We start from the raw sequence: 25,689 nt of genomic DNA, 5'->3' as shown, positions 1-25,689 counted from the left end.
AGAGTTTCCTAATTTCGACTAGCTCGTGAACTCGGCATTAGTCGCCGTTTTTTTTGTTTGTTGGTGTGGTGAGGTTGTTGGACCGTAACGTTACTCGCTAGAGAGATTGATACATTGACAGAGGTGGACCGCCTGTACATTTTCTATCAACTATTCAAGTCACACATTTTTCGACGTCTACATTCATGGACACTGGCAGTGCGAGCCTGCGAGTCAAAACGTAATAAAGTGGGATGGCTATTGTACCTACTCTGAATGGAGAATTTATCAATCGATGCTCTCTGCTCTGTCACTCCACCAAGGTTTTTTTTTCGTTTCGTCGGGAACAGGAACCCCCAATTCCCCTTTCTCTTTTAGGCGAAGGACACGCCTTTTAAAGAGTTCCTTTTTTCTAGGCTTACAATAATTATGGAGCAGCACCACATGGGCTGTGTGAACCTTTGTAGTCTCACGAGCACTCTGCCGGTGATCCCCTATCAAAAGCTGACGGACTTGCATTACCTGAGCAAAGGTGGGTTCGGAAGCGTGTTCAAGGCACAGCATTCCGATTGGCGGACCACCGTTGCCATCAAGTGCCTGAAATTGGATTCTCCTGTTGGCGAAAGGTATTTTTGTTCAAATCATTCTACCAGATGAAGTAGGACTATGCCATTGGGTTTTATCTGGCTAGAATCAGTCATTGCCTACTCAAATTAGATGTTGATTCATGTATCCAGAGGCCCCTGTGATTGCCGTACAGAATGCTGCTGCTGTCTACATTTTGGCCAGACAATGACGCTATGTCAACAATCAGTAACAGCAACAGAGTGGTAGTAACCTTGATTTCTTCTCATGTATGCCCCTATGAATGGGAGACAGTGAAAAAAAATGTATATCACTCGAATGTACTTTCTCTATGCACATGAGAAAGCAATAGGAATATTAATCCTTGTGCCATCATGACAGTAATGCCAAAAGGTTCTGGTTATCTGACTGTGTTTGCAGGGAGAGGAATTGCCCGCTGAAAGAGGCGGAAGTGCTCCACAAGGCCAGATTCAACTACATCATCCAGATCTTTGGCGTGTGCAATGAGCCTGAGTTCTTCTGCATCGTCACCGAGTACATGAGCAATGGCTCTCTGGATCAGCTGCTTCACGATGTAGGCCTACATCCACTTAGTAAGAACAGTGTACATGTATAAACAAGTCGGGACTGAGTCTCTTGCCATATCAGTCTACGGGGCGGAATTATTTCTCCAACTGATTCAAACAGTTATAGTCTGAGTTCCACACTATAATTTTCAATGAAGAAGCAGCCACTGAAGCAGCCAGCAGCATACCACCCTGCATCCCACTGCTGGCTTGCTTCTGAAGCTAAGCACGGTTGGTCCTGGTTGGTCCCTAGATGGGAGACCAGATGCTGCTGGAAGTGGTGTTGGAGGGCCAGTAGGAGGCACTCTTTCCTCAGGTCTAAAAAAAGATCCCCTACACTGCCCTGTGTAGTGTGCTGTCTTTTGGATGGGATGTTAAACAGGTGTCCTGACTCTCTGTGGTCACTAAAGATCCCATGGTACTTATCGTAAGAGTAGGGGTGTTAACCCCGGTGTCCTGGCTAAATTCCCAAGCTGTCCCTCATACCATCACGGCCACCTAATCATCCCCAGCTTACAATTGGCTCATTCATCCCCCCTCCTCTCCCCTGTAACTATTCCCCAGGTTGTTGCTGTTAATGAGAATGTGTTCTCAGTCAACTTACCTGGTAAAATAAAAATAAAAAACTGACAATTCAGGCTTTGGTATCAGATTACTGCTATGCTCCTACTAGGACGGGAAATGTGAGTGGTACAATGCTATGTAAGCCATGTAAACACAAACCTCCGCAGCAGAGCTAAAGCTCCTCTGAGGTTGTGCATAGGCTGCTCTTCAGCCATAATCAGGATATTTTTGACTAACCTTTTCTTGGCAATACTTTCTTCGTTCTCAATGCAGAAGAAACTTGTCCATCATAAGAGGCTGTGGTACTCCAAAAACCTGTGATTATTGTATATGATGGCGACCCGTCATTCAGGGTAGGTGGGGCCATCTGTTTTGAGCCCCACATTTTTTGCAACCCCCCCCCCCCCCAAAAAAAAATATAAAAAAATATATATACACTACCATTCAAAAGTTTGGGGCCACTTAGAAATGTCTGTGTTTTTGAAAGAAAAGCACATTTTTGGTCCTTTAAAATAACATCAAATTTATCAGAAATACAGTGTAGACATTGTTAATTTTGTAAATGACTATTGTAGCTGGAAACGGCTGATTTTTTTTTTTTAATGGAATATCTACATAGGCGTACAGAGGCCCATTATCAGCAACCATCACTCCTGTGTTCCAATAGCACGTTTTGTTAGCTAATCCAAGTTTATCATTTTAAAAGGCTAATTGATCATTAGAAAACCCTTTAGCAATTATGTTAGCACAGCTGAAAACTGTTGTGCTGATTTTAAAGAAGCAATAAAACTGGCCTTCTTTAGAATAGTTGAGTATCTGGAGCATCAGCATTTGTGGGTTTGATTACAGGCTCAAAATGGCCAGAAACAATTAACTTTCTTCTGAAACTCGTCAGTCTATTCTTGTTCTGAGAAATGAAGGCTATTCCATGCAAGAAATTGACAAGAAACTGAAGATCTCGTACAACGCTGTGTACTACTCCCTACACAGAACAGTGGGAGGCCCCGGTGCACAACTGAGCAAGAGGACAAGTACATTAGAGTGTCTAGTTTGTGAAACAGATACCTCACAAATCCTCAACTGGCAGCTTCATTAAATAGTACCCGCAAAACACCAGTCTCAAGGTCAACAATGAAGAGGCCACTCCGGGATGCTGGCCTTCGAGGCAGAGTTCCTCTGTCCAGTGTCTGTGTTCTTTTGCCCATCTTATCTTTTATTTTTGTTGGCCAGTCTGAGATAAGGCTTTTTCTTTGCAATTCTGCCTAGAAGGCCAGCATCCCGGAGTCGCCTCTTCACTGTAGAATCAAAGCCAATGACTAATTTTCGAACCAATACATTCTGCTTCACTTTCTCTTCCTCTCCCTACTATTTCCACTCTACCTTCTGTGTAGACTTTTTTTCAAATGTATTCTTTCCCCTTCTCTCCTCCCACACTCTGTAGAATAACCTTTACCCCCTGCTGGCCTGGTCGTTGAGGCTGCGTGTCCTGTACGAGATAGCTCTGGGGGTGAACTTCCTACACAACATGACCCCACCCCTCCTGCACCACGACCTCAAGACACAGAACATTCTGCTGGACGGAGAGTTTCATGTCAAGGTGTGTGTGTGTGTGTGTGTGTGTGTGTCAACCTCAGTCTTACTAAGCTTGGACTCACATTATAAAGTCTTCTGAATCCCTGTTTACAAAGGCAATTTGTTACATTTTAAATTACATTTAGTATGAGTTGTCTTCATGGTATCAATTAGTGATGTACCGATAAACTGACTTGCCTAGTTAAATAAAGGTTACACACACACACACACACACCACACTGACCAAAAAGGTATTTACGTACAGTTGAAGTCGGAAGTTTACATACACTTAGGTTGGAGTCATTAAAACTAGGTTTTCAACCACTCCACAAATTTCTTGTTAACAAACTATAGTTTTGGCAAGTCAGTTAGGACATCTACTTTGTGCATGACACAAGTCATCTTTCCAACAATTGTTTACAGACAGATTATTTCACTTATAATTCACTGTATCACAATTCCAGTGGGTCAGAAGTTTACATACACTAAGTTGACTGTCTTTAAACAGCTTGGAAAATTCCAGAAAATAATGTCATGGCTTTAGAAGCTTCTGATAGGCTAATTGACATAATTTGAGTCAATTGGAGGTGTGCCTGTGGATGTATTTCAAGGCCTACCTTCAAACTCAGTGTCTCTTTGCTTGACATCATGGGAAAATCAAAAGAAATCAGCCAAGACCTCAGAAAATAAATTGTTGACCTCCACAAGTCTGGTTCATCCTTGGGAACAATTTCCAAATGCTTGAAGGTACCATGTTCATCTGTACAAACAATAGTACGCAAGTATAAACACCATGGGACCACGCAGCTATCATACCGCTCAGGAAGGAGAAGCGTTCTGTCTCCTAGAGATGAATGTACTTTGGTGCGAAAAGTGCAAATCAATCCCAGAACAACAGCAAAGGACCTTGTGAAGATGCTGGAGGAAACAGGTACAAAAGTATCTATATCCACAGTAAAACGAGTCCTATATCGACATAACCTGAAAGGCCGCTCAGCAAGGAAGAAGCCACTGCTCCAAAACCGGCATAAAAAAGCCAGCCTACGGTTTGCAACTGCACATGGGGACGAAGATCATACTTTTTGGAGAAATGTCCTCTGGTCTGATGAAACAAAAATAGAACTGTTTGGCTATAATGACCATAAGTCATACCTAAGTATGACTTATGTTTGGAGGAAAAGGGGGCAGGCTTGCAAGCCAAAGAACACCATCCCAACCCTGAAGCACGGGGGTGGTAGCATCATGTTGTGGGGGTGCTTTGCTGCAGGAGGGACTGGTGAACTTCACAAAATAGATGGCATCATGAGGTAGGAAAATGATGTGCATATATTGAAGCAACATCTCAAGACATCCGTCAGGAAGTTAAAGCTTGGTCGCAAATGGGTCTTCCAAATGGACAATGACCCCAAGAATACTTCCAAAGTTGTGGCAAAATGGCTTAAGGACAACAAAGTGAAGGTATTGGAGTGGCCATCACAAATCCTATAGAAAATTTGTGGGCAGAACTGAAAAAGCGTGTGACTCAGTTACACCAGCTCTGTCAGGAGGAATGGGCCAAAATTCACCCAACTTATTGTGGGAAGCTTGTGGAAGGCTAACCGAAACGTTTGACCCAAGTGAAACAATTTAAAGGCAATGTCCAAAATGCTAATTGAGTGTATGTAAACTTCTGACCCATTGGGAATGTGATGAAAGAAATAAAACCTGAAATAAATCATTCTCTGTAACAGCCGTCGTAGGAAGTGGACCAAAATGCAGCGGGTACGTGAATGCTCATATTTACTTTATTACGAACACCACACAAAAACAACAAAATGAAACCACGAACGACAGCTACCAGTTCTGCAGGCTAAACATAGCAGTGCACGAATACAACTTCCCACAAATGGACAGGTGAAAACAGGCTACCTAAGTATGACTCTCAATCTGCAACAACGATGTACAGCTATTCCTGATTGAGAGCCATACCAGGCCAACACAAAGAAATACACAACATAGATAGAACCTAGAATACGACACATAGAACATAACCCAAAAACCCCGTAATACTCAAACCAAACACCCCTCTACATAAACACACACCCCGAACCACATAAAACAAATACCCCCCTGCCACGTCCTGACCAAACTACAATAACAAATGACCCCTTTACTGGTCAAAACTTGACACTCTACTATTATTCTGACATTTCACATTCTTAAAATAAAGTGGTGGTCCTAACTGACCTAAGACAGGGAATTTTTACTAGGATTAAAACGTCAGAAATTGTGAAAAAGTGAGTTTAAATGTATTTGGCTAAGGTGTATGTAAACTTCCAACTTCAACTGTATGTCCTCATTTACCAGTAAAACATCATCAAAACTTATTTCTTTCACTTACTTTCTGTGCTGTTTCATTTGTTCAGTCGTTTCATTCTCAACCAGGATTTCACTGCTTTACATGATGAAGTTTCAGCTCTGTCTGTCCGTGGCCTCTCTTCCTCGGTGCGCACTGTCACTTTGTCCGTTTCCATCTTTTCCAGCTGTGTATGTAACATTTCACGTAAACCCTGTTTCTTGTCTGCGTCGAAGTAGTGGTCCTTGTACGTAGCATCGAGCATGGTGGGGACACAGTAAAGAGAGTGCGACCGAATCGCTTGTTCACAGCCTGTCTGCAGTTTTGTTGAGCAGGCGTTTCAATGCCATGACAGAGGGTATCACGTCTGCTGCAGGCGCAGTTGATGAGCTTATTTCTCGAGTCAGTTGTTCGAATGGAGCTAGCTAGTGTGTTCAGGTTTCAAACATGTTCTCAAATGCCATTGATATGGCAGCAGCGGTATGACAACCAGCACATTCATGAGCATGCAATACGACTTACCTCAGTACGAAATCCTAGACGACCCACTGTGCTGTCCGACTCGGCATGCTCATGGGGCAGATATCGCTGGTCCAAATGGCAATCGTGAAGCTAATAGCAGTGACTCTATTACTGTGTAAGTCCTGTAGAACAACATCTGAACCGGTGCTCGACCAGTCGGCGAAAGCCAGTGGGGGTCAGGAGAGAGGGTTAGAATATGAATGAATCAGCACTCCATTATCCAAAGCAACCATCCTGCATCAACCAATCGGATCTTAATTTGTCGTTATTTTCATGCTAGTTGCCTAATGTGTCTTTTTAACTTGGCCCTGATTTAATTAGGTTGTGTACAAACTCCACTTTCCAATGTCACTGACAAATACCCTAGGCCAGTGGTCTCCAGCAGGTTGATCGCGAGCTACCAGTAGCTTGCAGCCCCCTACGGTATGAGTAGCTTGCCAAACAATTCTGAAAGTGAATGTATTTTTCACATGTTCCACCGTAACTGTCATATTAATCTCGCAAGTATCACCTCAAGCTCCCGGGCTACTATTCAATCAAATTCACATTGACATTGTTGCAGCCCTAGTTAGCCACAATTGGCTTAAAAGTCAAACGTAACACAATATCTGGCAATTCATTTCTAGCAATATTGCCCCTGTAACATGCTGACCACACCGCTCACGTCGCGTGTGCATTTACATATACATGTTATTCAATCATTGCACCCACACTGCTCGCTGTCAACGACCGTCTGCGTAGCCAAGCACTAAAATAGAGCAAAGTTCTATTTGTGGCACATGACGCGCTGCAAGTCCTGCCTCCCATCTCCTCATTGGTTTTTAGAAGCACACAGTATACCCGCGTGCCATCTCCTCATTGGTTTTTAGGAGCATATACCCACGTGGGTGATTTTAAAAATGAACTGAGGTCCACACTCCATACCAGTTGGTAGTGGTAATGCACCTTAAAGTTGGTTGCCAACCGCCATATAAAGTCCAAAGAAGAAGAAGCCTGAAGGAGGAGAGTTTACTTGAAACAAACTTTTACCTTTTTATCTGTGGATTAATTGTCGGAGTACATATAAACTCTATGTTTATATCCCAGGACAAATTAGCTAGCAACAGCGAGCTAGCTAGCTAAATTGCCATAAATGTTTAATGCATTTCGACCTGTCCACAAATGAATATAGTTGGTTCAGAGTTTGTTTTAATATTTTAACCTGCGTGTCCTGATCGCGTCTGGTGTAGGTGGACAAAATCAACCTGCACGCGAGCGGTCTGGTCAGCATGTAAGTCTGTGTGGTGCGCGTGTTTGTCTATTATTCACTTTGTTTAGCCAGTTAGCGATAATGATGATTGTCTTCTGGGTAGACATAAATACTTTCTCTCCTCAATTAAATGTTAACTGAAAAGTAGGTTTACCTGGCAGAATTATATCATGCTTATTTGTATTAATCAGGTGAGCTTTTATTTGCAAACTCTGTCATGACATATGCAGCAGGAAAAAACATTGCTATACCAGCACATTCCTCTCTCGCAAAATGCGCAATTAAAGGGGTATTACACTCAAATCGAAAAATGTTAGTTATTCTTCCAGGCCTCAAAAATGGTCTTCTGATGTGATTTAAGCATTACATGGGCTCAGAATATTGAATTTCATTGTTTCTCAATGAACAATTGTAATTTTGAGAGGGAAAAGCGAAAAATAACAAGTAGCTCGCAACATGTTTTATCATTTTAAAAGTAGATCTCATGCTAGAAAAGGTTGGAGATCCCTAACGTAGACCTACATATTTGGTTAGTCTGATTGTCAGTGTCTTTTTGGAAGTCCAGGGTTGTGTTCTGTAGGGAGAAAACGTTGAGCGAAACGGGGAGGTACTACTTGGACTACATGTCCAATAAGAACATTGATTCTCACTTTTCACTGCAAAACAGTTTGTTTACGTGTGCCCTACTGAACACGACCCAGCTCTCCAACAGCTTGTTGTCTACACCCCAACCCGAGTACTCTTCTGCCACCTCTGGTCTCTTGGCCCATCCACCCCTACAGGAGGGCAGCTCCCGTTCAGCCCCGTCCAAGCTCTTCTCTTCTCTGTCCTGGCATCCCAATGGTATAACCAGTTTCCACCTGATGCTAGGATAGCAGAGTCCATGCCCATCTTCTGGAAACGTCTGAAACCCTACCTCTTCAAAGAGTATCTTTAAATAAGGCATCTGTCTTATTCCCATAAGTTTACACTTGTCTTTTCCTACCAGTACTAACTTTGTTGACAACATCTTTATTGAGGAAACATGTACCTAGGGCTACGACTCTGATACGTGGTTGTCTCACCTAGCTATCTTAAGATGAATGCACTAACTGTAAGTCTCTCTGGGTAGGAGCATCTGCTAAATGACTAAAATGTCATGTAAATGTCTGTCCAGATAGCAGACTTTGGCCTGTCTAAGTGGCGCCAGCTGTCGATCAGTAAAGGCTCGGGATCCAAGCCACCTGAGATGGGGGGCACCATCATCTACATGCCCCCAGAGGAGTATGAACCCTCCAAGAGCCGCTGTGCAGTCGTCAAACACGACATCTACAGGTGAGCCTGAAAGCTAAACAGCCAACCAGAACCAGAGTTTGAGTTATAGCATCTCTGGCATGACAATGAAAAACTGAGCACTAGGCTAAAGTACGAAGTGATATGACATCCGGGTTACCGAGGAAGAATATTAACATTTCTTCAGACCACTGTCTTAAAGGTGCCTTCATGATTCCATGTGTAATATAAAACCTACCCAGATCTACTCAATGAATTTTTTTAATAATAAAATAAAACAAAATCAGTAATAATGACTGACAATAACCAAAGCCTATGAGAGTGAAACGCAATTTGAAATGTGGGTGAAATTTGAATCGAAAAGATGTTTCTCTGGAAGTTGAGCAGTCTTTCTGTGGTGATCCACCACTTTACAACACAACTACAACATTCTCAGCACATGTTTTTTAAAGGGAGAGGAGCAGAAGTGTGTCAGCCAGCTAGGGATTTTTGACATAACTTTTTAAGAGAAGTCTCTGTACTGCAAGGCACGTTTATTATGTAGCCTACGGTAAAACTTCAAGGCAGTCTAAACTAGCCTATGGTAAATCAGACCACATTCCTCACGGAGCAAACAGTGAGGTACTTTGTGCTAAGCTCCAGTTTCATCTCAGTAATTGACTATAGGGAGCTTGCCCTTTCTAGATGAACACCCCCTTAAATGAATCCTCTGTTAGAGCGAATATGTCAAAAAGGAAATGTAGAAAAAAGATATGACACTAGCCCTTCAACTTCCCCTAACCTCTGATTTACATTCACTGGGGCTTTTGGGACATGAACAGCTGTCATTATGACTGAGTCATTTTGTCACTGGAAAATGTGTTGGTGTAAGACTGAGGAAATTTAATTTGTGACTTCCTCCCTTTAAGGGAAATGCCAACTCATCTGACATAAGTGGGTTTTTTTGTCCCCAGAGGCCGCTATTCTAACTGTGGGCCAAATCAGACTGTTTTTCGTGATGTTCCTGTTTTTCTTTATGTTCCTGTTTTTTAGTTACGCTATCATTATGTGGGAGGTGCTGTCCAGGAGGATACCATTTGAAGGTAATTCATTGTGTAGATGCTTTCTTTACTGTTAGAATGCATTGCATTTGCCAACGTTAGTTCTGTATAAGAATCATGGATGTTAATGACCTCACTTTTGTGGAAGCTTATACTGTAGCTTCATTCAGAATGAATTTTGTCAGCTATATGCTTCCATACATATAGATTAGCCACATGACCTCAATAGTGTTTGTAATCTGTGACGTATACCAAACTCATGAGTTGACGTTTCTGGTCCTCTGCCTGCTCGAAAAAAGGAAAAACAAAGACCAAATATAGTTGGTGGGATTTCCAGCCTCAAGTGATATTAAATCTTCCTTCCGAACTAAAACACTGACTGAGAATTGGTCTGTTTTCTGTACAGAGGCGACCAACCCCATGCAGGTCATGTTCAGTGTACTGCGTGGGATACGTCCCGACATAGGCCTGGACTGTCTGCCAGGGGACATCCCCAGCAGGGAGACACTCATCAACCTCATGACCTGCGGCTGGACCGCCAACCCTGACGAACGGCCCTGCTTTCTCAGTAAGAGAGATAATAATAATAATAATATATTTATTTTATATATCGTTTTTCATTATAAGTAGAATCTCAGTCGCTTAAATCAAAAAAGGGAGTTCTTGGCCGATGGTCTTCCGCAACTTCAGATGCAGTTCGGAAAAGTAGTATCTTGAGGGGAGAGAGCATTGATGGTGCAGCCAGGCAGGGAGCTAGAGAACATCTGACAGACAGGTCCCAGAGCTCTTCATCGGGCACCTCGTCATCTTCGACGCTCACAGCTCTTCCTTTGTAGTTAGACTGGATCGTCCACCACAGTCCACTTCCCGCTAGGAACCTGGGCGGGCCAACAAGCTGATGCTGCTGATCGGCGTTGCTGCATCATTCAAATCATATTTTAGCTTGCAAGCTCTAACCTTTGACCTCAACTCATTTGTAAGAGCCACGACCTCCAACTCATTACCTTAACGTAGGATGAAGTTGCCCCTAGACACAGATCTCAGATCAGTTTGGTGCTTTCCTAACCCAAATGGTTAGTTAAGGTTCTGGCTGATTCTGGATCTGCCCCTGTCACCTTACCTTGTTACTTGGAGCTGAAACCTTCCTTGATCAACATGTCTAACGCAATGTTTCGAACAATTATTCCATTGACATCAATGTATTATCTATGTAGGTGTTGCAAGTATACATTTGACCCTGAAAGCTACAAAGCCATAAGCACCTCTCCCTGTCTTGTGCAGTGTGTGTGATAGAGCTGGAGCCAATGCTGGGGAGGTTTGATGAAATCGACATCCTGGAGGCCGTGCTGGAGGTCAAGAAGTCAAAGGTCAGTCAGTACGAGACTGCACAGGACACAGGTCACAAGGAAAACAGTTTGGCAGGATATATTTTGCAGTGCAAATACGCTTGCCAATATACATACAGTATAGTTCCAAGTCATTCAGTATGACTCAAGTAACACTGTATGTGTGTATTGCGAAAAGGTTTTTGTTGCACAAATCTGATGACATCAGACCCGACCAGGGTTTGCAGCGTCGTGATTCGTGATATGGCTTGAAATAGATGACTCGACAAATGACGGAACAGAGAGACAAATGGATGACTTGACGTTTAGGTAGAAATAATCCGTCACCCCCCTCCTTTTGCTTTATTCTTCAACACTAGAGGTGGGAAGAAAATGCGCCCAGTGATTTGCATCCGTTTGTGGCATCATTTATCATATTCTCTCTCTAGCTGATGAGGAGGGCAGGCTGTTACTCTGCCACACCTGTGGCGGGTGAGAAGGGGAGGGAGGAGAAGTCTTTAAACATTCTGAAGGACAACCCCAGTCCCTGGCAAGTGAGTACATTGACCTTTTAAAACAGCACCATTCACGGGGATAAAGTTCTGTCACTGCAATGGATTTCCGTCATATAGATTCTGGAGAGGTCTTGGGGGGGGGGGGGGCTGGGTGTGTTTGGAGATGACGCAGCTTAATGCAGACAGAATACAAATGTATTCTCAAATATGAGATTTTCTCAGTTATGCAGTGTGCATAGAGCTGACATGCATGATTGTTGCTGAAACTCCAATGTTCAGATGAAGGGAATTAAAATACTTTATAATGTACTTCACAGCAGCGCTCAACTCAGACAGCTGTATGTAGCGTACTGTAGCTGCTGGATAAGCCTCTACTTTATCACTCAGGATATAACTTTCCAGTGCTATTATTGTTGCAATGTAACATTGTTAAAAGAACATCAGACAACACCATAGTAGAATAGTTTACCTAGTCGGCTTGAGGTTGTGTGTTTTTATGCGAGATAAATATTCCTCTCGAGGCGCATTCAATTTGTGAGAGCCATAGGAGGGAAACGTATTCTGAAAGCAGTCAATGCACTACAAAGCACCCCCACACCTTGCTTCACGGTGGGAAACACACATGCAGAGATCATCCGTTCACCTACTCTGCGTCTCACAAAGACACGGCGGTTGGAACCAAAAATCTCAAATTTGGACTCATCAGAGCAAAGGACAGATTTCCACCGGTCTAAAGTCCATTGCTCGTGTTTCTTGGCCCAAGCAAGTGTCTTATTATTGGTGTCCTTTAGTAGTGGTTTCTTTGCAGCAGTTTGACCATGAAGGCCTGATTTCACGCAGTCTCCTCTGAACAGTTGATGTTGAGATGTCTGTTACTTGAACTCTGTGAAGCATTTATTTGTGCTGCAATCTGAGGTGCCGTTAACTCTACTGAACTTATCCTCTGCAGCAGAGGTAACTTTAGGTCTTCCTTTCCTGTGGCGGTCCTCATGAGAGCCAGTTTCATCATAGTGCTTGATGGTTTTTGCGACTGCACTTGAAGAGACTTTCAAAGTTCTTGAAATGTTCCGAATTGACTGACCTTCATGTCTTAAAGTAATGATGGACTGTCGTTTCTCTTTGCTTATTTGAGCTTTTCTTGCCATAATATGGACTTTGTCTTTTACAAAATAGGGCTATGTTCTGTATACAAACCCTACCTTGTCACAACACAACTGATTGGCTCTAACGCATTAAGAAGTTAAGAAATTCCACAAATGTACTTTTAACAAGGCACACCTGTTAATTGAAATGCATTCCAGGTGACTACCTGATGGAAGCCGGTTGAGAGAATGCCAAGAGTGTGCAAAGCTGTCATCAAGGCAAAGGGTGGCTACTTTAAAGAATCTCAAATATAAAATATATTTTGATTTGTTTAACACTTTTTTGGTTACTACATGATTCCATATGTGTTACAATGTAGAAAATAGTAAAAATAAAGAAAAAACCTGGAATGAGTAGGTGTGTCCAAATTTTTGATGGGTACTGTGTATATTATACTGAACAAAAATATCAACACAACAATTTAAAAGATTTTACGGAGTTTCATTTCATATCAGTCAATTGAATTAAATTCATAAGGCCCTAATCTATGAATTTCACATGACTGGGCAGGGGTGTTGGTTCCGTGTGGCTCAGTTGGTAGAGCATGGCACTTGCAACACCAGGGTTGTGGGTTCAATTCCCACGGGGGACCAGTATGAAAATGTAGGCACTCACTACTGTACGTCGCTCTGGATATGGGCATCTTGTAAATAACAAAAATATGTAATTGCAGTCATGAGTGATCCTTGGAGGGCATAGGCCCACCCACTGGGGAGCCAGCCCTAGCCAATTAGAATGTGTTTTTCCCCACCAAAGGGTTTTATTACAGACAGAAATACTCCCCAGCACCCCCCATCAGACGATCCCGCAGGTGAAGAAGCCGGATGTGGTGGTTGTGAGGCCGGTTGGACGTACTGGCAAATTCTCTAGAACGATCTTGGAGGCAGCTTATGGTAGAGAAATAAACATTCAATTCTCTGGCAACAGCTCTGGTGGACATTAAACCTTGAGGCATCTTTGGCATTATGTTGTGTGAAAAACTGCACATTTTAAAGTGGCCTTTTATTGTCCCTAGCACAATATGCACCAGTGTAATGATCATGGCGTTTAATCAGCTTCTTGATATGCCACACCTGTCAGGTGGATGGATTATCTTGGCAAAGGAGAAATTCTCACTAATAGGGATGTAAACACATTTCTGCACAAAATTTGAGAGAAAGAAGCTAAGTTTAGCAAATGTATACAAATATAAAATCTGAAATACCTTATTTACATAAGTATTTAGACCCTTTGCTATGAGACTCGAAATTGAGTTCAGGTGCATCTTGTGGTAAATTCAATTGATTGAACATGATTTGGAAAGACACACACCTGTCTATATGAGGTCCCACAGTTGACAGTGCATGTCAGAGCAAAAAAAACCAAGGCATGAGATCGAAGGAATTGTCCGTAGAGCTCAGAGAGAGGGTTGTGTCGAGGCACAGATCTGGGGAAGGGTTCCAAAAAATGTCTGCAGCATTGAAGGTTCCCAAGAACACAGTGGCCTCCATCATTCTAAAAAGGAAGAAGTTTGGAACCACCAAGACTATTTCTAGAGCTGTCCACCCAGCCAAACTGAGCAATCGCGGGAGCAGGGCCTTGGTCTGGGAGGTGACCAAGAACCCGATGGTCACTGACAGAGCTCCAGAGTTCCTCTGTGGAGATGGGAGAACCTTCCAGAAAGACAACCATCTCTACAGATCCCACCAATCAGGCATTTATGGTAGAGTGGCCAGGCGGAAGCCACTCTTCAGTAAAAGGCACATGACTGCCCGCTTGGTGTTTGCCAAAAGGCACCTAAAGACTCTCAGACCAAGATTCTCTGGTCTGATGAAACCAAGCCTGATTGCCAAGCGTCACATCTGCAGGAAACATGGCATCATCCCTAAAGCATGGTGGTGGCAGCATCACACTGTGGGGATGTTTTTCAGTGGCAGGGACTGGGAGACTAGTCAGGATCGAGGGAAAGATGAAATTAGCAAAGTACAGCGAGATCCTTGATGAAAACCTGCTCAGGACCTCAGACTGGGGTGAAGGTTCACCTTCCAACAGGACCACAACCCTAAGCACAGAGCCAAGACAACGCTGGAGTTTCTTTGGGACAAGTCTCTGAATGTCCTTGAGTGGCCCAGCCAGAGCCCGGACTTGAACCCGATCAAACATCTCTGGATAGACCTGAAAATAGCTGTGCAGCAACGCTCCACATCCAACCTGACAGAGCTTGAGTGGATCTGCAGAGAAGAATGGGAGAAACTCCCAAAATACAGGTGTGCCAAGCTTGTAGCGTCATACCCAAGAAGACTCGAGGCTGTAATCGCTGCCAACGGTGCTTCAACAAAGTAAATTACTGAGTAAAGCGTCTGAATACTTATGTAAATGTGATATTTCTGTTTTTTATTTTTAATACATTTGCAAAAACAATACAAAACTAATCCATTTTAGAATAAAATGTAATGCTGTAATGTAACAAAATGTACTAATTGGCACTAAATCAAACTTTAAATGCACTTCAAATGAAGTTTGATTTGATTTATTCATGTTCTTCAACTTCATTTTTTGTTTGAAATGGAGATGTGAATCCAACATGTTAATAACTTGTAGATAAAATGTGAAATCAACCAACATCCTTCATATACAAGACAATATCAAAAGGTAAAAGTGTATTATTAATATCATGAATTTGGCATCCTATTTATAGGGCTAATGGTAACTACTTCTAAACTTCCAAAGATCCAGTCAACCATGGATGAATGACAGTATACCTAGCTACTCGATAAAATGATGGTGTCCTTTGTTGGACAAATCAGATGTCAATGTGGCCTACATAAACCCAAACTCACTCTGAATTTACATACAGCTTGTGTAAGAAAAGTTTGTTACTTTCAACTATTCAATGCTATTTAGGTAGACTATGCAAATGAATATGTAAGCTGATCAATGTCTGAATGTGTTGACATGATAGCTAAGACTGAAACATACACAGCTTGATTGTTACCAAAGCTAAGCAGGTTTTTATAGAGGTAGGCATCTGTACACTCCTGGATGGTAGACCAATTCTAACTGAAATGCATTACCCCTCATAACAGTAGGAGTCACTGTTCAGGCAGGGATCGTTGGACTGTGGCTTCTCCTTTTATTTCAATATACGTCTTAATTTAGGTTGATGGCATGACGTTGAAACAATGACATTGATTCAAACATTCCATTGCACTATCAACATTGAAACAAGGCCAAATAACATGTCTAATCAAATCTCAAATTCAAAAGATTGACAAGGTAAATCCAGGTGAAAGCTATGATTCCTTATTGATGTCACTTGTTAAATCCACTTCAATCAGTGTAGATGAAGGGGTGGAGACAGGATAAAATAATACTTTTAAGCCTTAAGACAATTGAGAAATGGATTGTGTATGTGTGCCATTCAGAGGGTGAATAGGCAAGACAAAATATTTAAGTGCCTTTGAACGGGACATGGTAGTTGGTGCCAGACGCACCGGTTTGAGTGTGTCAAGAACTACAACGCTGCTGGGTTTTTCACGCTCAACCGTTTTCCGTGTGTATCAAGAATGGTCCACCATCAAAAGGACATCCACACAACTTGACACAATTGTGAGCATTTGAGTCAACTTTGGCCAGCATCCCTATGGAACGCTTTCAACACCTTGTAGAGTCGATGCCAGAACAAATTGAGGCTGTTCTGAGAGCAAAAGGGGGAACAACTCAATATTAGGAAGGTGTAGTAGATTGGAGCGGTATCCAGATTTTCACACCGTCCTTCTCTCACTGCCATAGGGAAGCTCCACCTCTGGCTCTGGGTCTTGCTCCTCCCAGGACACGGACATCTCCCGACCGAGCTCCCTCACTAGCACCAATGCTCCACCTTTTAAAGGTAAGCCTACCTCCTTTCATGTACTGTGATTGACAGCTGCAAATGACTGCTGAAGAGTTTCCTGAGTACTAGTCTGTTGCGGCGTTGTATACTCTTCTCTTTTGAAAAGACTTTGAAAAGATAAATCTTTCCTCAAATGAATGAGGAGAAATATCCTCCTCTTCTTCCCTGGAGGCGCCGCCTCTGATTGACACCCATCTCTCCTCGTCTCCCCTCCCCTCCCCCCCCCCAACCCCTCCTTCTCATCCCTCCTAGAAGTATCCCCCACGTCGTTCATGTCCCACAACCTGGAGCCCCTCAGAAAGCAGACCCTAGAGGACAACAACCTCAACGACTACCCCCAGAGTGCCAGGCCCCTGGATAACCTCAATATTCCCCTCAAACCGGGCCTGCCAGAGACAGAGTGTGTGACGCACCTGGACAACCTCACCCTGAAGCCACAGCCATACCAACCACAGCCAGGTAATAGAAGTTCACAACCAAACCACAACATGACTAACATTACACCCTCCTAGTCTCACTACCTACAGTGCCTTCAGAAAGTATTCATATCCCTTGAGTTATTCACCATTTTGTTGTGTTACAGCCTGAGTTCAAAGTGTATTAAATAGATTTAAATAGATTTAATCCACAATACCCCATAATGACAACGTGAAAAAATGTTTTAACATTTTTGCAAATTTATTGAATCTAAAATACTGAGATCTCACTTACATAATTATTCACACCCCTGAGTCAATACTTTGTAGAAAATCTTAAAGATTTACATTTTTTTTTACACATTTTGTAGATGTTATTGCAGGTGTAGCGAAATTCAGTAATATCTAACAATTGTTTTCTTTACCTTTATTCAACTAGGCAAGTCAGTTAAGAACAAATTCTTATTTTTAATGACGGCCTAGGAACAACTGCCTTGTTCAGGGGCAGAACGACAGATTTGTACCTTGTCAGCTCGGGGATTTGAAACTTGCAACCTTTCGGTTACAAGTCCAACGCTCTAACCACTAGGCTACGCTGCCGCCCCAAATTCAATTCAGAACAATACACACAAATCTAAAAGTAGAAGACTGGAATTAAGAAATACACTGAACAAAAATATAAACGCAACATGTAAAGTGTTGGTCCCATGTTTCATGAGCTGAAATAAAAAATCTACGCACAAAATACACACAAAAAGCATATTTCTTTCAAATGTTGTGCACAAATTAGTTTATATCCCTGTTAGTGAGCATTTCTCCTTTGCCAAGATAATCCATCCACTTGACAGGTGTGACATATCAAGAAGCTGATTAAATCGCATGCTCGTTACACAGGTGCACCTTGTGCTGGGGACAATAAAATGTCACTTTAATTTGTGTAGTTTCGTCACACAACACAATGCCACAGATGTCTCAAGTTTTGAGGGAGCGTGCAATTGGCATGCAGGAATTGGCATAACTGCAGGAATGTCCACCAGAGCTGTTTCCAGAGAATGGAATTCTCTACCTGCAACGTCGTTTTAGAGAATATGGCAGTACTTCCTACCGGCCTCACAACCACAGACCACATGTAACCACGCCAGCCCAGGACCTCCACATCCAGCTTCTTCACCTGTGGGATCATCTGAGGGTGGTGGGTGGTTGCTGAGGAGTATTTCTGTCTGTAATAAAAGCCTTTTGTGGAGAAACTAATTCTGATTGGCGGGGAGGGCATAGGCCCACCCACTGGGGAGCCAGGCCCACCCATGGCTGCACCCCTTCACAGTCAGGTAAAATCCATAGAATAGGGCCTAATGCATTTATTTCAATTGACTGATTTCCTTCTATGAAGTGTAACTCAGTAAAATCTTAGAAATTGTTGCATGTTGCGTTTTATATTTTTGTTCAGTATGTATGTAAACTCATCAAAAAAAGAAACGTCCTCTCACTGTCAACTGAGTTTATTTTCAGCAAACTTAACATGTGTAAATATTTGTATGAACATAACAAGATTCAACAACTGAGACATAAACTGAACAAGTTCCACAGACATGTGACTAACCGAAATGGACAAAGGGGGGTGTCAAAATCAAAAGTAACAGTCAGTATCTGGTGTGGCCACCAGCTGCAATAAGTACTGCAATGCATCTCCTCATGGACTGCACCAGATTTGTCAGTTCTTGCTGTGAGATGTTACCCCACTCCTCCACCAAGGCACCTGCAAGTTCCCATACATTTCTGGGGGGAATGGCCCTAGCCCTCACCCTCCGATCCAACAGATCCCAGGAATGCTCAATGGGATTGAGATCCGGGCTCTTTGCTGGCAATGGCAGAACACTGACATTCCTGTCTTGCAGGAAATCAAGCACAGAACGAGCAGTATGGCTGGTGGTATTGTCATGCTGGAGAGTCATGTCAGGATGAGCCTGCAGGAAGGGTACCACATGAGGGAGGAGGATGTCTTCCCTGTAATGCACAGTGTTGAGATTGCCTGTAATGACAACAAGCACAGTCCGATGATGTTGTGACACACATCCCCAGACCATGACGGACCCTCCACCTCCAAATCAATCCTGCTCCAGAGTACAGGCCTCGGTGTAACGCTCATTCTTTTGACGATAAACGCAAATCCGACCATCACCCCTGGTGAGCCAAAACCGTGACTCGTCAGTGAAGAGCTCTTTTTGCCAGTCCTGTCTGGTCCAGCGACTGTGGGTTTGTGCCCATAGGCGATGTTGTTGCCGGTGATGTCTGGTGAGGACCTGCCCTACAACAGACCTACAATCCCTCAGTCCAGCCTCTCTCAGCCTATTGCGGACAGTCTGAGCACTGATGGAGGGATTGTGCGTTCCTGGTGTAACTCGGGCAGTTGTTGCCAATCCTGTACCTGTCCCGCAGGTGTGATGTTCGGATGTACCGATCCTGTGCAGGTGTTGTTACACGTGGTCTGCCACTGCGAGGATGATCAGCTGTCCATCCTGTCTCCCTGTAGCGCTGTCTTAGTTTGGTGGCAAACAATGCCTTTCCCAGCATGATGGAGCACCTTGCCATAAGGAAAAAGTGATAACTAAGTGGCTCGGGGAACAAAACGTCGATGTTTTGAGTCCATGGTCAGGAAACTCCCCAGACCTTAATCCCATTGAGAACTGGTGGTCAATCCTCAAGAGGCGGGTGGACAAAAAAAAAAAAAAATTCTGACAAACTCCAAGCATTGATTATGCAAGAATGGGCTGTCATCAGTCAGGATGTGGCCCAGAAGTTAATTGACAGCATGCCAGGGCAGATTGCAGAGGTCTTGAAAAAGAAGGGTCAACACTACAAATATTGACTCTTTGCATCAACATCAACAACATGTAATTGTCAATAAAGCCTTTGACACTTATGAAATGCTTGTAATTATACTTCAGTATTCCATAGTAACATCTGCCAAAAATATCTAAAGACACTGAGGTAGCAGACTTTGTGAAAATTAGTATTTGTGTCATTCTCAAAACTTTTGGCCACGACTGTACAGTTGAAGTCGGAAGTTTACATACACTTAGGTTGGAGTCATTAAAACTCGTTTTTCAACCACTCCACAAATTTCTTGTTAACAAACTATAGTTTTGGCAAGTCGGTTAGGACATCTACTTTGTGCATGACACAAGTCATTTTCCAACAATTGTTTACAGACAGATTATTTCACTTATAATTCACTGTCCACAATTCCAGTGGGTCAGAAGTTTACATACACTAAGTTGACTGTGCCTTTTAAACAGCTTGGAAAATTCCAGAAAATTATGTCATGGCTTTATAAGCTTCTAATAGGCTAATTGACATCATTTTAGTCAATTGGAGGTGTACCTGTGGATGTATTTCAAGGCCTACCTTCAAACTCAGTGCCTCTTTGTAGAAAGAGGAGGAAGGGAAGCGCTACTAAGGTACACAATAGTAAATGTTGGTAGACCGAAGGTGCTCTTTGGTTAAAGGGGTGAGTTGGTCAACCCTGCCTCCCTACAAGCTATGGGTTTTGATCATATCCCGGCCTCTATTAGAAAAGGGGACCGTCTTAAACAGTTAAACCAAAGGGAAAGTTTTTGGATTTACAAACTACAGGCCACTAAATACCCGGGTTTAAATGAAGATATGGATTTCTCACCCTTCTTGTAGGGTTGTGATGGGTACATTTTCTGTCATCTAGTGGACATTTTGCTCAATTGCCCTCAGCTATGTTTAGACTGTTGTTGTTCATGTTTTGCTGTGTTCTAGTGTACTATAAAATATATTGCTTTCTTATTCTTGACACTTCTCCCAGACATATTTTAGGTTAGAACTACCTTTCTAAGTGTTCTGATACTTCTAGCTTGGAGTTAAATTTTTATGATAACATAGCTACAGTATTTCACTTTAAAGTGTGTATACTATTGCTTACTAGGTGTGTCCAATCAATTTTAACCACTCCCTCTTCAAATTAGGGTTAATGTGAAAAGCTGTTAAAAAGAGAACATTGTATTATTTCTTTGTACTCCCTGACGAAGGCCATGCAGCCGAAACGCGTCGGATTTTTATAAACATTGTTTCTATTGAACATGCCATACTAATAAAGGCATTTTAGTCAATTATATGAAGAGTGCCTTGGTCCTCCTTTCTTTTTCAGTGCCTCTTTGCTTGACATCAAAGGAAAATCAAAAGAAATCAGCCAAGACCACCACATGTTTGGTTCATATTTGGGAGCAATTTCCAAATGCCTGAAGGTACCACGTTCATCTGTACAAACAATAGTACGCAAGTATAAACACCATTGGACCACGCAGCAGTCATACCGCTCAGGAAGGAGACGCGTTCGCCAGTGTAGATTTGGCCTTGTGTTTTATGTTATTGTCCTGCTGAAAGGTGAATTAATCTTCCAGTGTCTGGCGGAAACCAGACTGAACCAGTTTTTCCTCTAGGATTTTGCCTGGGTTTCGCTCCATTTCATTTATTTTTGTTATCCTGAAAAAAATCCCCAGTCCTTAACGATTACAAGCATACCCATAACATGATGCAGCCATCACTGTGCTTGAAAATATGGAGAGTGGTACTCAGTAATGTGTTATATTGGATTTGTCCCAAACATAGCACTTTAAATTCAGAACAAAAATAAAATTGCTTTTCCAAATTTTTTGCAGTATTACATTAGTGCCTTGTTGCAAACAGGATGCATGTTTTGGAATATTTGTATTCTGTACAGGCTTCCTTTTCACTCTGTCAATTAGGCTAGAATTGTAAAGTAACTACAATGTTGCTGATCCATTTTCTCCTATCACAGCCATTAAACTACAACTGTCTTCAAATCACCATTGGCTTCATGGTGAAATCACTGAGCGATGTCCTTCCTCTCTGGCAACTCAGTTAGGAAGGACGCCTGAATGTTTGTAGTGACTCGATGTATTGATACACCATCCAAAGTGTAATTAATATCTTAACCATGCTCAAATGGATATTCAGTGTCTGCTTTGTTATTTTTTTTTTACCCATCTACCAATAGGTGCCCTACTTTTGAGAGGCATTGGAAAACTTTCCTGGTCTTTGTGGTTGAATCTGTGCTTGAAATTCACTACTTAACTGAGGGACCTTATAGATAATTGTGTGTGAGGTACAGAGATTGGGTAATCATTCAAGTCATGTTAATAACTATTACTGAACACGAGTGAGTCCATGCAACTTATTATGTGATTAGTTCTGAGTGGCACAGCTGTCTAAGGCACTGCATCTCAGTGCTAGAGGTGTCAATACAGACCCTGGTTCGATCCTTGATTAGATCCCGGGCTGTATCCCAACCGGCCGTGTTCGGGAGTCTCATAGGGCGTCGCACAATTGGCCCAACGTTTTCCGGGTTAGGCGAGGGTTTGGCCGGGTTAGGCTGTCATTGTAAAATAAGAATTTGTTCTTAACTGACTTGCCTAGTGAAATAAAGGTTAAATTAAAAAAAGCTCATGTTTCCTCCAGAATGTATTTATGCATGATATAACAAAGGGATTGAATACTTATTGATTCAATAAATTTAAGCATTTCATTTTTTATTAATTTGTAAAAATGTAAAACGAAATTCCAATTTGACATTATGGGGTATTGTGTGTAGATCTGTGCCATATCTAAATTGTCGAAAAAGTCTTGGTGTGAATACTTTCTTTAGGCACTGTATATTACCTCTCATCTAATACCTACTGTTAGGTTCTTATTTTTCAGAGTAAATAACCCACAGACACTAGAGAAGCTTTAACCAAGTTTAATTCTTCCCAAAGGTTCTGTACAGCTGTAATCAGACAACCCAAGATTTGTCCCATCCAGATATTTATATCCCACTTAAGACACTTCCCCTTCTCTCCAATCCTTACATCTTATGCTCAACAGGAAGAAGGTAACCAGATACTCAACCCTGATTACTCCCTTAAGGGGAACTGACCTCACCTCCTGACCTCAACCATTCCTTCCCCTAGTCCACAGATGTCCATCTGTCTCCCCTATCTCAACCGTTGCTCTACTCTCTTCCCCCAACCCATTCCAACACATTCCACAGCTATCTGTCTTTCAACAGAGGCCCAGTCTCTTTCACATCTGATTCTATGCTTCTTTCCTATCATTTATTTAATATCTCAATGCTCAAAATGTCGAATCCAACACAACTTTGCCCCCACTTTCCCCAGGTTTCACCCTGCCATCGAACCCCCTGGGCCCCGCACTGGGCCCCATGGCATGCTGGATCGCGGCACGGCGCGAGGAGATTGTCTCCAAGATGACGGAGGCCTGCCTGAACCAGAGCCTGGATGCCCTGCTTGCGTGCTCTCTCCTGATGCGCGAGGACTACGAGCTGGTGGTGAACCGGGCCACACGCACTGCCAAGGTCCGCCAGCTCCTTGACACCTGCCACCGTCACAGCGAGGACTTCTGCCGCGTGGTGGTCCGCAAACTCAAGGACAACAAGCAACTGGGCCTGCAGCCATACGCCCCAGAGCTCAGCTCCCAGCCATACGCACCCCCACTCTCGGTGTCCTACATCAACCCAAGGAATTACCAGGACAGAACTAGTCCAGAGAAGACCAGAGACCAGAAAGACTATAAACTGTAAAAGACTTAGCTCATTGAGCTACTCTAGGTGGTGGAAAAATACCCTACTGTCTTTTAGTCCTTGGTCATTTTCATTAGGCAACAAATGGAAGAAAAACTAACTTAAACGGGAATGGACTACCTGAATGTTTTCCTTTTGAACAATTTTTTTGAAACTTTTTTCTACAGTGTGCCCTAATGAATATGACCCTGGGTTTTGACTGAACTTTGACCTTAGTGGGGGATGGTAAAGCCCAGCTGTATCTCACATTGCTCATGATGGTACCTACCTTCCTGCCCACTCACACAGAGCAATACTGTATGTTGCTACTGTTCATCAAACTGTTGAGCAAAAAACGACCTTTTGAAAAACAAAACCATATCATGTTCACAAAAATTCCCGTTCTCTAAAAAGCAGAGGATGGGTTGGGATTAACAATCAAAATCCCTTAGTATTTATCCAGGCTTTGAATAATTTATATTATGGATTTTATGTCTGGTAAATAATTTGGTTCTCTCAAAACATTCCCTTTGTTCTGAGTGATTGGGGTACAGGCCCTGAGTTTGAGTTCTGCTTCTATGCATCTTTCTGTTCTCTCCCCTCTGCACTGTTTTATCCAGAGAAATATATCCAGACAGACTGTGTAACATCATACTCACCTACAGTAATGCTCTGGTTTTACTCTTTTTTTTGAGTGGACAGTTTAGACTCATCTGTAGCTCTCCAGGTCCGATAAGGTACTCGACTGGAGTTCTGCCGTGTTGAGGTTACTGTAGCTTGGTCTCAACTGGATCAACCCCCATACCCTTTCTGTTTGTCAAAAAAAGCCATGTTTTTATTTCTCTTATAGTCTGTGCTCTTTCTATTCATAGGAGCTTTAGTTGACATAGGATGTGCCAAAGCTGTTGAGGCCTTATCATTTATATGATATTTACATCCCCATACCATTTATTCAGAATGTAGTCAGTGGATTAATCCTTGGCCTTTGTCTTGACACGTTTACATATGGGGACAGACGAATGACACCGAAAGAGGAAAATAAGATAAGGTAGCTAATGTAGATCAGAGTTTACCAAGCAATTTACAGGTAACTGCCAAAATAAAGGAAACACTTTAGTAAATGAGGGATACAAAGTATATTGAAAGCAGGTGCTTCCGCACAGGTGTGGTTCCTGAGTTAATTAAGCAATTGACATCCCATCATGCTTAGGGAAATTGTATTTTTAGCTACCATGGCTAGAAGATGGCTCAGTGACTTTGAAGGGACTACTCCATTGCACAGTGACTTTTAAAGAGGGGTCTCAAAGGAGCATAGGGGTTTTAAAGTGTGTGTGTGTTTTGAATATTTATGGTAGATTTTGGAGTGGCGCCTGAGAAGGTGTTTTCCGCCACCATCAACAACGCACCCTATAATGGAATTTCTCATGGAAGAATGGTGTCGCATCCCACCAATAGAGTTCCAGAAACTTGTAGAATCTATGCCAATTCGGATTGCAGCTGATCTGGCAGCTCGTGGTGGCCCAACGCCCTATTAAGACACTTTATGTTGGCGTTGTCTTTATTTTGGTAGATCTATCTTGGTACTCTCCTTGGCTCTAATGGTCTATATTATGGGCTGTTTTTGTATACATGTTTTGTCTATAAAGGAGGTCATGGCCCATAGCTTGTTACAGTGTCTGTTTGCGCTACATGTTTTGGTACCGACTAGTGAATGGCTAGAGCAGGCTTGCCAATTGCTATGCAAAATATAAACTCAGCAAAAGACCCTGTCTTTCAAATATAATTCGTAAGGGCAATAAATTGCAATGTCCGTACTGTGAGACGCCTAAGACAGGATGGACAGCTGATCGTCCTTGCAGTGGCAGAGCACGTGTAAAAACACCTGCACAGGATCGGTACATCTGAACATCACACCTGCGGGACAGGTGGGGGACAGGTACAGGATGGAAACAACAACTGCCCGAGTTACACCAGGAATGCACAATCCCTCCATCAGTGCTCAGACTGTCCGCAATAGGCTGAGAGAGGCTGGACTGAGGGCTTGAAGGCCTGTTGTAGGGCAGGTCTTCACCAGACATCACTGGCAACAACGTCGCCTATGGGCACAAACCCACCGTCGCTGGACCAGACA

The 25,689-nt window shown here is 42.7% G+C and overlaps 1 protein-coding gene across 1 annotated transcript; it reads left to right on the top strand.

The window, feature by feature from the left end:
• The first annotated feature begins 13 nt into the window (after positions 1 to 13).
• Positions 14 to 24,675, top strand: LOC115156667 (receptor-interacting serine/threonine-protein kinase 2-like). Its single transcript, XM_029704203.1, has 11 exons — positions 14 to 605; positions 985 to 1,138; positions 3,136 to 3,291; positions 8,529 to 8,686; positions 9,677 to 9,726; positions 10,091 to 10,252; positions 10,966 to 11,051; positions 11,459 to 11,563; positions 16,439 to 16,535; positions 16,791 to 16,997; positions 23,158 to 24,675. The coding sequence occupies exons 1-11, from the start codon at positions 409 to 411 to the stop codon at positions 23,577 to 23,579; spliced, it is 1,794 nt and encodes a 597-aa protein (XP_029560063.1). The 5' UTR covers positions 14 to 408; the 3' UTR covers positions 23,580 to 24,675.
• The last annotated feature ends 1,014 nt before the right edge of the window (positions 24,676 to 25,689 follow it).

The sequence above is a fragment of the Salmo trutta genome, chromosome 21 (assembly GCF_901001165.1).
Source record: "Salmo trutta chromosome 21, fSalTru1.1, whole genome shotgun sequence".
Classification (NCBI taxonomy): Eukaryota; Metazoa; Chordata; class Actinopteri; order Salmoniformes; family Salmonidae; genus Salmo; species Salmo trutta.
This window is presented reverse-complemented; position numbering and strand designations above follow the sequence as displayed.

Bases quoted from the DNA above. Each gene is read 5' to 3' on its own strand.
- LOC115156667 (XM_029704203.1), top strand. From the start codon at position 409: ATGGAGCAGCACCACATGGGCTGTGTGAACCTTTGTAGTCTCACGAGC. The intron at 3,292-8,528 runs GTGTGTGTGTGT...ATGTCTGTCCAG, and splicing joins ACGGAGAGTTTCATGTCAAG to ATAGCAGACTTTGGCCTGTC. The intron at 8,687-9,676 runs GTGAGCCTGAAA...CCTGTTTTTTAG, and splicing joins GTCAAACACGACATCTACAG to TTACGCTATCATTATGTGGG.